The 15,971-nt window shown below is 42.1% G+C and overlaps 1 protein-coding gene across 1 annotated transcript; it reads left to right on the plus strand.

Moving 5' to 3' along the window:
- Positions 1 to 251: 251 nt before the first annotated feature.
- LOC115005630 (transcription factor 15-like) lies at positions 252 to 2,764 on the plus strand. The gene is made up of 2 exons (XM_029427554.1): positions 252 to 734; positions 1,790 to 2,764. The coding sequence occupies exons 1-2, from the start codon at positions 252 to 254 to the stop codon at positions 1,853 to 1,855; spliced, it is 549 nt and encodes a 182-aa protein (XP_029283414.1). The 3' UTR covers positions 1,856 to 2,764.
- Positions 2,765 to 15,971: the final 13,207 nt, after the last annotated feature.

Below are 15,971 nucleotides of genomic sequence, written 5' to 3' on the forward strand. Positions count from 1 at the left end.
TTTTGGAGGATGGTAGCATTGCATGTGCCCCACCCCTCCCCCTGCTGAAGGGCTACTGTAGCTGCTATAAGAACCCTCCCTGCTACGATGACCATCACACTGGAACATCCTATGAAGAGTGTCAAAACAAACTGGGAACTTTTGTCTAAACCTTGGAGTTACAGCCACTTTAACGCTTGTCTGCATGCATCTCTTTTCTACTTGAAAATAAGGGATTGTCTTTCCCCTGGGAAACAATTGTTTACCTATAAATGATGGCTTTCACTATGCTGAGGCCGGTATCGACGCATCCCTTCTCTTACCCCGCTGACCTGACCTTGATGTCGGACGACGAGGAGGAGAACCGCAGCGAGAGCGACAGCAGCACCGACCAGGGCTACGGCTGCTGCGGGATTCCGGGGGAGAGTTACAGGCGGGAGTCCGGCGGCGTGGTACCACATAGGAACGCCGCTAACGCCAGGGAGAGACACCGGACCCAGAACGTCAACACGGCCTTTACGGCGCTGCGGACACTCATCCCCACGGAACCGGTGGACAGAAAACTCTCCAAAATCGAGACTCTGCGTCTGGCGTCCAGCTATATCTCACACCTGGCCAACGTGCTGGTGGTCGGGGACGGGAGGGAGGACGGACAGCCGTGCCTAAGTGCTGTCTACAATGATGTGAAGGGGGGTGGAGAAGGCAGACAGCCTCGGAATATCTGCACATTCTGCCTCAGCAACCAACGGAAAGGGGTAAAATATCTAGTAAATATAGCCTACTATTAGGCTTAAGGCTCACAGAAAAACACTGTCAAAACTACATTTTCTAAAATTGTACTAAAATATCTTTCTCATTGGCAAGTGTAACGCACATAGAAAATATTACTTTACATATCCTTTCCCTCAATATGTAGGATACTGCTTAATACGGCTTATAATAAGAATACATAGCAAAGCTATTTACTATAAAGTTTCAACTTTTACAACACGTCCGCCTGTTGTTCCTGCATCATCGTTCCTGCAAAATACGCAGAGGGATCCAAGTGTGCTGCCAATTAAAAACATTAGGGTGGGGTTATAAAACGTACGTGATGGATCATTTGTGTACCGAATGTCCGATAAACCATAAAATGTCTAATATTTCATTTTCATTACGGGGTTACAGTGTGTGTATCGGTGTGGGCCAGAAACAGTTGCACATTTATATATGGGGTCAGAATGAAGAGAGAAAGCAAAGTAAATAAAATGTCTGAATGCTAATGAATTGAATATTGTTTGGAGTCCTTTTGGCAGCAGTAGCCAGTTCGTGCTGTGATACATTTTCATTAATTGTGGTGTGAACAGAATGAATGTGTATGCTATTTTATTTCAGCATTGTTACACTTTACATCAGCATTTCGGGATGAGTGCTATGAATTTCATTGAAAAAATAATTCTAAATGTATAATTATATAGACATACTAAATGTACTTTTCAGCAGTTCATCAGTATATCAAATTAAGAGAGGTCATAGGACAGAGTGGGGTTAGAATCAGCTGCATGCTTCTCAGTCAAATGGACATGGTCCATCTTGCAGGTAAAATCTTGGTGTTTAGTTTATTTATTAGTGCTTTATCATTCAGTGCATGGAGATGTCCTTTAAAGGAAAACTGTGTCTTCATCCATTTTAGACAGCTATGGAATTGCACTGAACCTATTCATTTGCTCGAAGGAAAGAACTTCAAAACATCTGAACTTAGAAATTGTGATTAGTTAAAAAATATTGCCTATAGATACAAAGTGACAATAATGTCCCTCTTTGTTCACAGGTGAAAGACAGACGAGACTTTGTAAAAATGCGTGGAAGCAGTGTGAGACAAATAAGTCGGCGATGAAACCGTCTGAGTAGGATGATTGGATCTACTCTTCAGACTCCAGGGAAACCTCCACCGTCCATTCCACAAGGCTCGAAGCATCTCAGTCTTTGAGGACGACTTTGCTTTGGCTCATTGGTCACTTTATCTTGTATGAGAAAAGAGGATTGGCATCAAAACCATCCAAGTATCTGAAGCAGAAACAGGCACTCATTCCAACACACTAACTAATGTCATTGGAAATATTGTAAAAGTGAGAGAATAGGAGTGTAACGCTGCGACATGGCCATGGGTCTTCTTTTCATTTAAATGACATGAGATGTTCAGGGGATTGGTGGAACAATTAAAGATCTTTCATGAGCAGAGTATGAGCCTGAGTCAAAGCATAATGTTCTGACAGGTTTTTGCAGCATAGATAATGCTAATCACCTGTTATTACCTAAAGGCACAATGCATAATCCAAATGTTAATAAAAGGAGACGTTCAAATTAAAACAAAGGATTTGAACCAGCTATCACTTTTAGAGGAACTTAAGGATCTTTTATATTTGAACTGACAACAGATGAACTTTATTTACATAAATAATGTCTTATTTTATGTATAGGTCAAACTTGTTTAATCACATATGTGAAATTATCAAGGCATTAGCATGACTGCTGAGACACGGAGATGCTATTGGTGCCTATCCCCGGCCTTATAACTTGTATTGGGTAAGGTACTGAGACAAACTCGCATTGAAGTCTTTAAAATGAAGAGGTTTTGGAACAGACTTGGAGCCTGCAGCAGGGCAGTTTCAGGACTGATATGTGGACAGATCACACACACTGGTGGTGTGAAGATATGTGCAAGGACATTTTTGTGGGACACTACTTTCTTTGCTTTTTCATTACATGTTGTAATCTACTTCGAAATAAAATTTATTTTTACATAGATGTGTCTCTCTTGTTTGCTTTGACAATGGATTGAACTATTTTTTAATTCTAGTTGAGTTGTTATTGGCATATTTTTAAATATTTAGAATTACTGGCCCGTAACAAAGCTGTTCAAAATATCAAATATGAACTGATTACTGGTTACATTTAAGTTAACATTTGATTAACTCAATTTGCAAAAACAAAACAGAGCACACAACCTGATATTGTCAAAGGTTATAAACCACATTCATGTAAATGTAGGACAGCCGGAGCCCAAACAATAAACTACTTCTGCTGCATGTAACCGCTCAGAGGAGGAAACCTATACGGGGAATTCCAATGAAGGTTTACCCTCTCTGTCTGAGTAATGCCAAGGAATCTCAACTGAGGAAGTAATCAATCTCTTCCTCAGCGGGCTCTTTCTGAAATCTGCTGTATCCCAGCAGTGTCTGACCACAGACAGCCCTGTCAGGGTGGTAGGTGTAGTGCCAGTTAGGAAGGCATGAATCAGAGTCAACTCTGGGAAAAGGTAAAGGCAAAACAGGAAAGACACAAATTAGTGTTGTTGGATCTATTGTGGTGACTGATGATTACTCATGGGGACCATCAGGGGGTGTAGCACATTACTGGAGCCATGCCAACAAGATCAACCACAGAGAGGAAGAAGCTTGTTAAAACTTTGGTGTTAGAGCTGAAAAACAAAACTCCATTTGGAAGTTCACAAATTTGTGCATTCTCATGTTTGACAAATCAAACACAGAATCTGGTTTTCCTGAATGCAACTAAAACAAATGATCTGTTTATATGAATAACACTGTTTTTAAAGTTTTGGACATCAATAATCAGTATCCGGGAAAATACAGAAATCTGAGGGCTGATCTTTTGCATAACTGCTCTGGTAGTAAATCTCCCGGGTTGGAATCCACATGTGGTGTTGATCAGTCACAGCTAATATCACCTAGCACCCTGTGTCCAGACAAACACAGCTGCTGAATAATTAATTTTAAGGAATCCGCATACAAGTAGAGAGAGAAATGCAGTTTTTTTAATTGGAAGTACCAAAAGCTACACAAAGTGATCAGATTGATTTGAATCTGATTGAAATCTGCACCGCATTACCTTGCACCAATCATATAATGTGGCGAAAAATAAGAGTAGACAAGATGTCCACTGTGATGGATTACCTCATTCAAACAAATATCTACTAGCTGATATTTATAGTGAAATGACCAGACAATTTAAATCACTGCAGTATTTCTTGAATAAAACAAATCAATATAAAGGAATAGTTTGACATCTAGGGAAATACACTTATTTGCTTTCTTGAGAAGATTGATACCACTCAAGTATATAGCTACAGCCAGGAGTTGGTTAGCTTAGCCTAGCATAGAGGCTGTAAACAAGCGGGGAACGCTAGCATGGCTGTGTCTAAAGATAACAAAATCTGCCTCCCAGCACCTCCAAAGCTATTAGGTTGTGTGCCTGACTAGCTGTGTCACCCTCTACCCACTCTTTTTGCTAAGCACACTGGCTATGGCTTCATATTTACTTTAGCCTACAGATGTGAGAGTAGTGTCGACCTTCTCATCTAACTCTCTGCAAGAAAGTGAATAAGTATATTTCCCAAAATGCTATTTTTTTAGATCCCTAATGGGTTTTTGCTCAAGGTGTAGGGGTTGATTTAGTCACATGTACAATACAATACCTTATGATGCCTAGGTCCTCTGTAGTTCCGCCATAACCATTTCTACAAAAGCACTCAAAAGTTGCATCACAGTGTGTGGCGCAACAGCCGAGTCGCAGCCAACCATGAGATTTATTGCAGATTTTAAACATTTGACAAGACAGTTATGACCAAACTGAATCATTTAAATTACCCCTGAAGTGATGTTTGGAGGTACACCTCTCTGGACAAAAGTTATTGCACTCGCAGTCCTCTGGGGCAACCCAAATAACTGCACACTTGCATAAAGCATCTCAACCCTCCAGTTTCTCTCCACCTGTCAGTGCTAAAGCCTAATTAGAAGCTGCTGTGTGAGCTTATCCTGCAGCTCAGAGGGCCCGGTGGAGCCCCGCTCGATGACTCCCAGAGGCCCCCCCAGGCAGGAAGATGTCATAGAGGAACAGGAAGGAAAAGGCCTGAGCGCTCGACCCTGCCGAGGCCCTCCCTGTGGGGCACTGGGCTCTGCGTCAGTGCCAGCTTTGACTTTAATCGGGGCCCAGAGGACCCACCGTCCTCAGCTGATACTTGTTTTAATTCCGGGGTGAGAAAGCATGGCTGAACATTAAACATAGAATAAAATAATACAAAATCTTATAAAGTACAACTTGTAGTATGTGTAATATGAGCTTTAAATCAGTTCATAGCAATCTGTGGATGTAGGAAATATTGAAAACTATACATGCAGATTGTATTGTTCTGGGTTCTGCTGTAAAGCAAAAGCAGAAACATGAACTGGAAATGCTGAATCACTGCATAAATAGGCATAAGAACCTCCATAAGTGACTATAGATAAGTACATGCAGAGTGTCTTTGACCAGAAATATGGTAGTGATAAAAAGTAGTGTTGTTGTCCAAAAAAGCTGACAAGGATGGTAAACGCAGAGATAATACAGAGGGGGAAAATGTCATATCTTTTGTATTATTGGAATCCTTTGCACCTTGGATAGAACGCTAGGCATGCCTTATCCACCCGTGGCAATCTATTTAAAACAACTTACAGTAGATCAAATATTTCTCAATTATCTGCTCATTCACAAAATGCTTATCAACTGTTTCAATATTTCAATGAGCTGCTGTAGTTGCAGCAGCAGAGGGTTTATACTATGCTGAAGGTTTTGAACATCAGGTGTTTATTCCTAGCTTGCTGTCTGCAAGCATTTGTAAATAAGACAAGAAAGCTTGCATGTAAAGAAAATGTAAGCATTTTAGAAACATGTTCATTGACATGAATTGTGTTAGACCACAACAGACAACTGCTGTGCTTATTGTGTTTAGAGTTTTGAAAATATGACTATGGATTGGACAAAATGATGTTAGCGATTGTAAAAAACTGTAATTACAAAAACCCTCCCAGCATTTATGGTACAATCCCTCATACAGCACAGTAATGTGAGGGCCCTAGTCCTCGCTCTCCTACATTTGGCAACACCTGGGTAGACTTTCAGCTAAAATTGCAGTCAGTTGTGTTTGGAATGAGTACTTTATTATTTAATTCTATTGTAAATATTCTGCAAAGCTTTTCTATATTTCAATATGGTTACTGCAGAAATGCAAGGAATTTGCCATCATTCTGTTTTAAAAACAGCGTGTTAGCATCTGAAATATTTTCTGCATATATAATGTATCTTGCAGGTGGTGGAGAAAAAATTTGAAAAGAGTTCATTCATTTTGGAAAATGTAGTCACTAAATACATTTTTTGTGAAACTGACGAAAGATTATTCACAGTTTGGTCCACATAAACTTCTGTTTTGCTGAATGTGTGAAGAGTTTTGACAAATGCAATACATTGTAAGACGCCCCCTTTAGTAAAGAGGAGTCCTATCTTTCAGCTGTTTCACGGCGTCTCTATGCCTTCGTTGTTATAGGTATAGAAGTTGGGGAGACTCTCGAACAACCAAAAAACAGAGACCGCCTATGTATAGGGTATTCCGTGCTACACCCCTGGTCCCGCGGGTCTCAGAGGCCCTTTTGTCTGTGTGCCAATTTACTGTTCACTCTAAGTATGTGATATATTCTCTTATAAGTTATTGAGTGGCTATGTATTATTCTTTAAATGATTGTGTCCATGAAGGTACTGCTTTGGCTCAAATTGGTTACCCATCCAAATTTTAGGATCAGGCCAAAACTTTGCCAGCTGTCACTTGATGTGCAGTTTTTGAGGAGGGTCACTCGGACGATCAGATCGATAAACTGTAGTGAGCTGGTATTATGTAATTACCAGCCACGCTGGCATTGTTTTCACCTTGTGAGTCTGTGTGTGTGTCATCACGGTAAAATGTGCTCCTGGAGACATCTACTGTAGCAGGAACTACTTTGCCAGGTGTTGATATTTCTGTCTGTCTGATCAATTGATGATTGTCACCACGCTCACAACCATGCAAGATTAAAAATATGGAAAATAATTCATATTTACTTACAAGTGTAATTAAATATGAATTACTGGTTGTGGTGGTCTAGTGGTGAAAAGCTGTGAGTTCAATACCATGGCTGCTTCCATTGTACCCCTGAGCAAGGTACTTAAACCCTAAGAAATGTATGTGGTCCATTACTTTAGAGATGGGCGACTCTGCTATATATCACTGACATATCGGTCCAGCAGAGCAAATGAGTGTGTGGGCGAGTGTTCTGTATGTTGATACACTCTTCTCAGCAGCGGACATTCTCGGGACTATTGTTTCCCTCCCAATATGCGGTGGGAGGAAGCGGTGGAATGACCTGAGACATTAGTACAGACAATATCAGTCCACCGGGGCAGGCCCCTGATTGCTCTCTGCTTGGCTCCTGAGCTCTACCTCAGTCTTAGGGCGGCGGTCCTTAATGCAGAGGTGAAAGGTGACTAATCAGAGGCCTGATATCTCCTCCTGACAAAATAGTCTGCTCTGAAGGAGGAAAGAGGTAGACTTCCGCACAACCCCAAAAACCTACTTTGCAAAGACATCATGTTTTCTGCATTGCATCTTTGCCCAGTGAAATACTTTAGGCCTACTTCTGAAAAAAAAACGGTTTGTGATTTGTCTTTTTTTCCCTTGTTATAGAATAATCTTACTAACTTGAACGCCTTTTACCAACAATAAAGCTTGTTCTTCAGAAGGACAAATTCACGTATAAGGAAGCCTATGGATCTGCATTTAAACAAGTCATGAAGAACAATAAATGCAAGTGTTTACTGCTTGGAGCCTCCTGTAACTGCAACATGGATGGGAGGAAGAATATACGTTTGAAAACTTTGAACCAGTTTCAACACCCACAGCAATTGTTTAGAGGATATCCTCAATCAAGGCCCCAGAAAGCACAATGAATAGTCTCGCTGACAGAAACCTGCTGCCCCCAACAACCTCCTAGACCTGCCTGCTGTGTGCCTGCTCCATGCTCAACACTACAGTGACGTGAACTTATTTTTCCTCATTGAACGTTGCCATCTGATAATAACTTAGTGAGTACTGGCAAAAAGTCGAGAAATCTTGAAAGTAAATGGCGTTCCACTAAATTGGAAGAACCTCGTTTAGTCTGGTTAGATCATCTTAAAACGTATAAGAAGGCTCTCCGTAATGCCAGAGCAGCTTATTACTCTTCATTAATAGAAGAAAATAAGAACAACCCCAGGTTTCTTTTCAGCACTGTAGCCAGGCTGACAGAGAGCCACAGCTCTACAGAGCCTTCTATTCCTATATCTCTCAGTAGTGATGACTTCATGAGCTTCTTTAACAATAAAATTATAATTATTAGAGACAAAATTAATCTCCTCCTGCCCTCAATTGGTAATGACTTAACTTCAACCTACGGAATTTTAAAAACATTAGTAACTCCTGAAATATATCTAGACTGTTTTACTCCAATCAACCTTAACCAACTAACTTCAACAATCTCATCGTCTAAGCCATCAACCTGTCTTTTAGACCCGATTCCAACTAAACTGTTTAAAGAAGTTTTACCCTTAATTAACACCTCGTTATTAAATATGATTAACCTGTCTCTATTATCTGGTTACGTACCACAATCCTTTAAAGTAGCTGTAATAAAACCACTTCTTAAAAAGCCTAGTCTTGATCCAGAGGTTTTAGCCAACTATAGACCGATATCTAACCTTCCCTTTCTCGCTAAGATCCTTGAGAAAGCAGTTGCAAAACAGTTATGTGATTTTTTACATAACAATAGTTTATTTGAGGTTTTTCAATCTGGATTTAGAGTTCATCATAGCACAGAGACGGCACTGGTGAAAGTTACCAATGATCTTCTATTGGCATCAGACAAAGGACTTGTCTCTGTTCTTGTCTTGTTAGACCTCAGTGCTGCTTTCGACACTGTTGATCATGACATTCTACTACAGAGACTGGAACATTGTGTTGGCATAAAAGGAACCGCACTAAGCTGGTTCAAGTCCTATTTATCTGAGCGATCTCAATTTGTATGTGTTAACGATAAATCCTCCATGACAGCCAAAGTCAGTCTTGGAGTTCCGCAATGTTCTGTACTTGGACCGATTTTATTCACCTTATATATGCTTCCTTTGGGCAATATTATAAGGAACCACTCTATAAACTTTCATTGCTATGCGGATGATACCCAATTATATCTATCAATTAAACCAGACGAAACCAATAAATTGGCTAAACTTCAAGCATGCCTTAAGGACATAAAAACTTGGATGTCCAGCAACTTTTTGATGTTAAACATAGACAAAACTGAAGTTATTATACTTGGCCCTAAATGCCTCCGAAACGCATTTTCTAATGACATAGAAGCTCTGGATGGCATTCATTTGGCCTCCAGCATCACTGTAAGGAATCTTGGCGTCATCTTTGATCAGGATCTGTCTTTTAACTCCCACATAAAACAAATCTCAAGGACTGCCTTCTTTCATCTACGTAACGTTGCAAAAATAAGACACATCCTGTCTCAAAATGATGCAGAAAAACTAGTCCATGCATTTGTTACTTCAAGGCTGGATTACTGCAACTCATTGTTATCAGGTTGTCCCAAAAAGTTGCTTAAGACTCTTCAGTTGATCCAAAATGCAGCGGCATGTGTATTGACAAGAACAAGGAAACGGGATCATATTACTCCTGTATTAGCTGCTCTGCACTGGCTCCCGGTAAAATACAGAATATAATTCAAAATCCTTCTCCTGATTTACAAAGCAATTAACGGTCAGGCTCCAGCATATCTTAAAGATCTCATAGTACCTTATAAACCAACTAGAGCATTGCGCTCCCAGACTGCAGGGTTACTTATAGTTCCTAGAGTCTCTAAGAGTACAATGGGAGCCAGAGCCTTCAGCTATCAAGCTCCTCTCCAGTGGAACCACATTTAAGAGTAGGCTAAAGACTTTCCTTTTTGATAAAGCTTATAGTTAGGGCTGGCTCAGGTTTGCCCTGGATCAGCCCCTAGTTATGCTGCTATAGGCTTAGACTGCCGGGGGACACCTCAATGCTCTCTTCCTTCTCTTCCTCTCTCCTCCCCTCCCTCTCTTCTTCTCCCTCTCTATCTGTATGCATTTATGTAAATGTATGTTACTAACTCATCATCCGGGGTATCATCTCCAGAGTTTCTGTGTCTCATGTGGCAGCTTGCCACTGATAAAGTTTACATCAGGATCAGGAATCGTGGCTGCGCCTGCTGCCCTGGTCCTGCTGGACACCGGGAAGCCTTTTTGACATTTTCCTGGATTCATCCAAACTTTCTCTTTTTCAACACAACATCATTTTCTGTCCAATGTTGTATTTGTACTATGTTGTTTATCCTGTACACACGACATCTATTGCACGTCTGTCCGTCCTGGGAGAGGGATCCCTCCTCAGTTGCTCTCCCTGAGGTTTCTTCCATTTTTCCCCCTTTAATTATGGGGTTTCTTTTAGGAAGTTTTTCCTTGTGTGATGCGAGGGTCTAAGGACAGAGGGTGTCGTAACCTGTACAGTCTGTAAAGCACACTGAGACAAATGTATCATTTGTGATATAGGGCTATACAAATAAATTTGATTTGATTTGATTTGATTTGGCATTAAGGCGAACTAAAACTTGGTTCAGGCTTTACTGTATTCATAAAACAGTTTATCCTATTAGTGTATAGGTGGCTCAAAGGCAAATATTAGTTGATGGGCCCTTATTGGGCACTTATGGGCCCGAAAGGGTGCTTCAGATCCGGTCCAGTGGATGGAGCCGTGCCAGCGGGTGTTTGAGAGGGTAAAGAAAGCCCTCTGTGGGGAGCCACTACTGTTCTCTCCTAATTTTGCTCTCCCTTTTGTTTTGCAGACCGACGCCTCGAACAGCGGGGTGGGAGCCGTTCTGGCCCAGGAGGTGGAAGGGGTTGACCGCACATTAGCCGGAAGCTGGCTCAGCGGGAGGTGAACTACAGTACGGTGGAGAAAGAGTGCCTCGCCATACGGTGGGCGGTCGACGCCATGCGTTATTATCTCCTGGGGCGCTCTTTCACTCTCTGGTCGGACCATGCCCCGCTCCAGTGGCTCCACCGCATGAAGGATGCCAACGCCCGGATCACCCGTTGGTATCTGGCGTTGCAACCGTTCAACTTCAAGGTGATCCACAGGCCGGGTAACCGGATGGTTGTGGCTGATTTTCTCTCTCGCTCGGCGGAGGGGGGGGGGGAGTTAGCTTGCGGCCGGCGGGCTCCTAGCCTGAGTCGGGCGGTGGGGGTGTGTGGCAGTGGGGTGTGGTTAGGGCGCCGGCTCCTGAGGAGAGACAGGAGTGTCCTAGCTGGAGGCCAGACAGCTGAGCGGAATCAGGTAATCAGTCACATAATAAATGCACGGTGATGGCCTGGTTCTGGTCTTGCAGTAGGCTGGGTCCCAGCAGTGAGGTCGTTTGAAGCCACAGCCCAGCGGTGACACAGGACCACAGTGCACGAGAGCCGGAAAGCAGCGGAGTCGCGGAGCAGCCGAAGCACCTGTCTGTGACCACGTGTCAATTAAAAGTCTGTTTGGTACACTATTTCCTCTCCGATCATCATTCCCTCTACGGTGGACAGGTGTAGTCCACAGTATTATGTTTTGGGGGCTGTTGACAACATTGGCCAGTTGGTAATCAGGAAGTATACTATTACTTAAAAGGTTTGCGCTTGTAGCCTTGCGACCACGTTCGTCGGAGCTGCGGGTTACTCGCCCTTCAGAGGCTGCGAAGGGCTGTCCCTCTCCGAGAGGGAACTGTGTGCCACCGATTTTGGATCTTCGTACTGGCGGACTCCGGACAAGTTTATCGGTGGTGAGATCAAAAGTTTTATATAGACCATCAGGTGTGCACCAAATCCGCATGGTTGCTGGAAGTGTCCCAGGCTCTTCTGACGTGGGCTGCCCCTTGCTTGACCAGACTACGGGCAATGTATCTACCAGGGGAGCGGAATAATGTTGCACACTTCCTCTCACGCCACAAACCTCCACCAGGGGAGTGGCGGTTTCATCCAGATGTGGTGCACAGCATCTGGGGACTCTTCGGCAGGGCAAAGGTAGCTCTTTTTGCCTCGAAGCGGTCAACCCACTGTCCCCTATGGTTCTTCCTGACGTAGAGGAAAGGTCAAGACTCTTGTGACCGGTGCGAGCCCTCAGAGCTTATATCAGGTATACCGCATATGAATACGGCATGTATACGACAATCAGAACAACTCTACGCTACGCTCGAAGCAGCGCCTCTCCCACTGGATCGCGGATGTAATTTCCCATGCATACAGGGTGAATGACCGTTCTCTGCCGCCCAGAGTAAAGTGCCACTCCACCAGGATCATGGGTATCCCTGAGAGGTGTGCCCTTGGAGGACATATGTGCTGCGGCCACATGGGCATCACAGAGCACATTCTTCAGGTTTTACAGGGTCAATGTAGCCACCCCTCATCCGTTAGGCGTGGTGCAGAGTCCCTCTGTGCCACCTTTATGGGGTAGGTATTCGGGATTCCTCACGACTCTGTTGTTATAAGTCATTCAGTGTTAAGCACTGCCTCTGGTAGTCAGTAAGGATGAAATAGAACGAAGGTTACGTATGTAACTACGGTTCTATGAATCCTGGATCCTGTCATTTGGTATTAAAAAATACCAAATGACAGTAGTAGTAGGATTTGACAAAGAACAAAAAACAGAACATACATATGGTGAAGTAAGAAATCTAAGGAAGAACCTGAGTGGAACAGTACAAGGGAAATAAAAGATAAAACACATATATAAATAAGTCTATAAACATTGCTAAAGAAATGATTCAAAAGATGCCAGTGATTGTAAACTTTGAGCTCATAAATCAGGTTTAAGAACTCTAAGAAGCCTGATTGGAAAGCCTGATCACCTCTTACTAATAGTTTCCCTGTATGTTGCAGTGTTGTAAGTATTTTAGTAGTGTTGTGTTGTGAATGAGTGGGGTTGCTTGAAGATTTTTTAATGTTGAGGCTCCCCCTTTTGGACATAGTAAGAAATATGTTTTTCCAGATTTCTTCAAATTATTAATTTTTAAAGCTTACTTTCAAAAGAATATTGATTTTCAGATAAAACATTAAAACAATGTATATACATGTTATTTATCTTATCTTTGTTTATTAAATTACAATCTTTCAGAAACTGCAATTATAAAAGACAAGGGGACGGTTTCACAGACAGAGTTTAGTTTAAACCAGGAATAGGCCTTAATGTGGACTAGTTAATATAAAACATTTAAGTCTCTAGCATAAAGGTGGCTTAAGTTTGGTTTAGTTAGTCGCAGACTATAGAGTCTTGGAGTAAGGTAAACAAGATTAAACGAGAACACCTGGGTTAAGCCTCATTAGGTTAAGTATGAACACATGCTGTTGGTGTAATGGTGCCCATAAAAACCCAGAATGGATTCAAAAACATCAATTCTAATGTGAATCTAGAGACTGGCAGTATGGCAGATGCAAAAAGAATACGTTCCAAAAACTTTAGTGAATATAAAAAAACGGTACTAAAGCAAATTGTGTCCAACCATCCCAATTATAGAAAGTAAAAATCATATTGCTGCTACAGAGAAAAAGAAAGAGTGGTTGATTTATATTTTCCAAAATCACATGTAGAATTATATCTGCCTTTATAGACTCTGTGGAAGAACCTTGAACTGGCATTAAAAAGCTTGAGAGCGATTTAAGACTGGTGGAGGATCAAACACAAACAACACGGATGAATTCAGTGACTTGCTGCCTGGAATTATAGAGCACCAGCAACCTCTGGGTGGTATAGATAGTGTGCAAACACGTGACAAAACTGTGTGATGTATGCGTGCGACGCCATGTTGGATGATATACAAATAAACAATGGCGTCTAAAGCGAACAACAACAGCAATACAACTCCGACTTCTTCAAAGTATTCTGACTCTCTGGAGTCCTCTGCAAAGGCAAGATTCGGAGGAAAAAATCCAAATTTGAGGCCGTGACCCGTACACGCTAAAGCCGTCGGATTATATTGAGGATTTGGAGTCATTACCGCCGATTGAATATCCGGATATTGTGAACTACCTTGTGCTACAAACGTCGTGGGCAACCAACGCACAAATGAAGGCATACAAGAGCTTAGATGCTTATAATTTCTTTGTTTCTGGCTGGGTTGGTAGTCTTCTTACCAAACCACTGAAAGATGACAAGGTGCTCGTCCATGCCCGTGTAAATCACTCTCAAAGATCTCGAGATACACCGCTCAAGCCATGGTTTGTGAGTGAGAAGAGCGGCGATGTTATCCTCGCACACTGTGATTGTATGGCTGGATTAAGCGAAGCATGTTCTCACATTGGTGCTTTGCTTTTCGCAAGTGAAGTAGTCTCAAGAATAAGCCAAACAAAAACATGCACAGAAGAAAAGAGCAAATGGCTGCCATCACATGTAAAGAAAATACCTTATTTACCAGTCAGCGATATGGAGAAGTAAGGTCTTACAGTGTTCGGGTATATCATAAGCACAAATGTTTAACGTAAACATTGAAAACATAGCTTTAGCTTGAGCTCTTACCAGATATAAAGTGGACACCACACACACGGGTGAATTGTGCTTTTTCTTCTGTTAAATCCTTTACGAGTTATGTTGCTAAACCACAGCTCACGGCGTTCGGTAGACAGCAATTCATCCCTCGTTTGTGGATCGTTATTTTGATGATTGTAGGAAATCTAAGGAACCGTTTCTCTGGGTCACAAGTAGCGTTATTACCACAATTATACACTGCGCACACGATTGGCATTTTCTTTCAATCTTAGACGTGTTGCTGATCTGTGAAGCACAGTGGCACACGCACTGTAGATACATTTACATAGGTATTTGGTAATATACGAGTATGACTGTGGATCATATGGTTATATTTGTGTTTCTAATGGTGTTTTATTCCCAGAGGAAAGGAATCTAAACAGGCTTGAAGAGCCAGGGCACAGTGAGTGTGTGCCATCCACATCTGCTGTAGCATCCCTGAGAGAAGATGATGCCACCACCTTTCAGCAGAGAACAACAAAGATGACCATGCATGAAAAGTTAGTCAGAGAGCAAAAAAAGAAATGAAACTCTAAATTAGGATTGCATACACCCTGGACATTGATGGAAAACCAGTCCTTACAGTTTCTGTACTCCTCAGCATCAGGAGTTGATGGACACTTGATGGGAACATGACATCCATCTATGCAACCAATCACACCTTGAAAATGGCCATATTCATAGAATTGCAGATTATTGTTGGCTTGGGCAGCAGCATCAAATCAAATCAAATCAAATGTATTTGTATAGCCCAATATCACAAATTATACATTTGTCTCAGTGTGCTTTACAGACTGTACAGGTTAGTACATCAGGGAACTTTATATAAATACTCCTCAATTCACAAATGGCCTTGCAGACTTTGTGAACTATTCTACAAATAGTTGCTTCACTGACTTCACCAGTTTCCCAATGAAAGGTTCCAGTTGCCAAACACTTGGTGTGAAGTGGGTAAAGGCATTCCTCTTTGAGACAAGGAGGAAAGGTTAGACCAGGGTTTTTCAGGCCAAGGACCCCCAAACTGGTGTAGCATGGAGCAGGGACCCCCTACTGCAGCGGTATTCAAATGGGGGGGGGGGGGGGTGCTGTCAGAGATCTGTGCGAGAGGGGGGTGCTGTCCGAGTTGTGTGCGACCGGGGTGTGGTATGTGAATGTGCAACAACAAAAGAAAATTCTTTTTTTAGAAAATAATATTTGCTTTATCTACAAACAGTTTCGTGCTTTAGATTTTGCGCTTTAAAACAAGGCCCTTATTAACGTAGCCAATTAATGAAAAAGTATAGATCCAATGAAAATGTAATGCAATACAGATGGATAATCTGTGTTTACTGACCTGCGCCACAATCTGCCTAATCACGTTACAAAAAGAAGTTCTCCATTATTACTTATCTGGGCCTCAGCCCTCGTACCAAGGTTCCAGATAAGTCTTTGGCCCATAAACAATTCTACACTGTAAAAAATTGACACAGACACTAATCACAAGAACGGGACACAGCTGGAGGAGGCAGCAAAGACACAAGGGAAGGGTGATTGGACGGGGAGGATC

The sequence above is a fragment of the Cottoperca gobio genome, unplaced genomic scaffold (assembly GCF_900634415.1).
Source record: "Cottoperca gobio unplaced genomic scaffold, fCotGob3.1 fCotGob3_332arrow_ctg1, whole genome shotgun sequence".
Lineage (NCBI taxonomy): Eukaryota > Metazoa > Chordata > Actinopteri > Perciformes > Bovichtidae > Cottoperca > Cottoperca gobio.

Excerpts from the sequence above, each read along its gene's own strand:
- LOC115005630 (XM_029427554.1), top strand. The coding sequence starts at position 252 with ATGATGGCTTTCACTATGCTGAGGCCGGTATCGACGCATCCCTTCTCT. Across the intron at positions 735-1,789 it reads TCAGCAACCAACGGAAAGGG|GTGAAAGACAGACGAGACTT; the intron begins GTAAAATATCTA and ends CTTTGTTCACAG.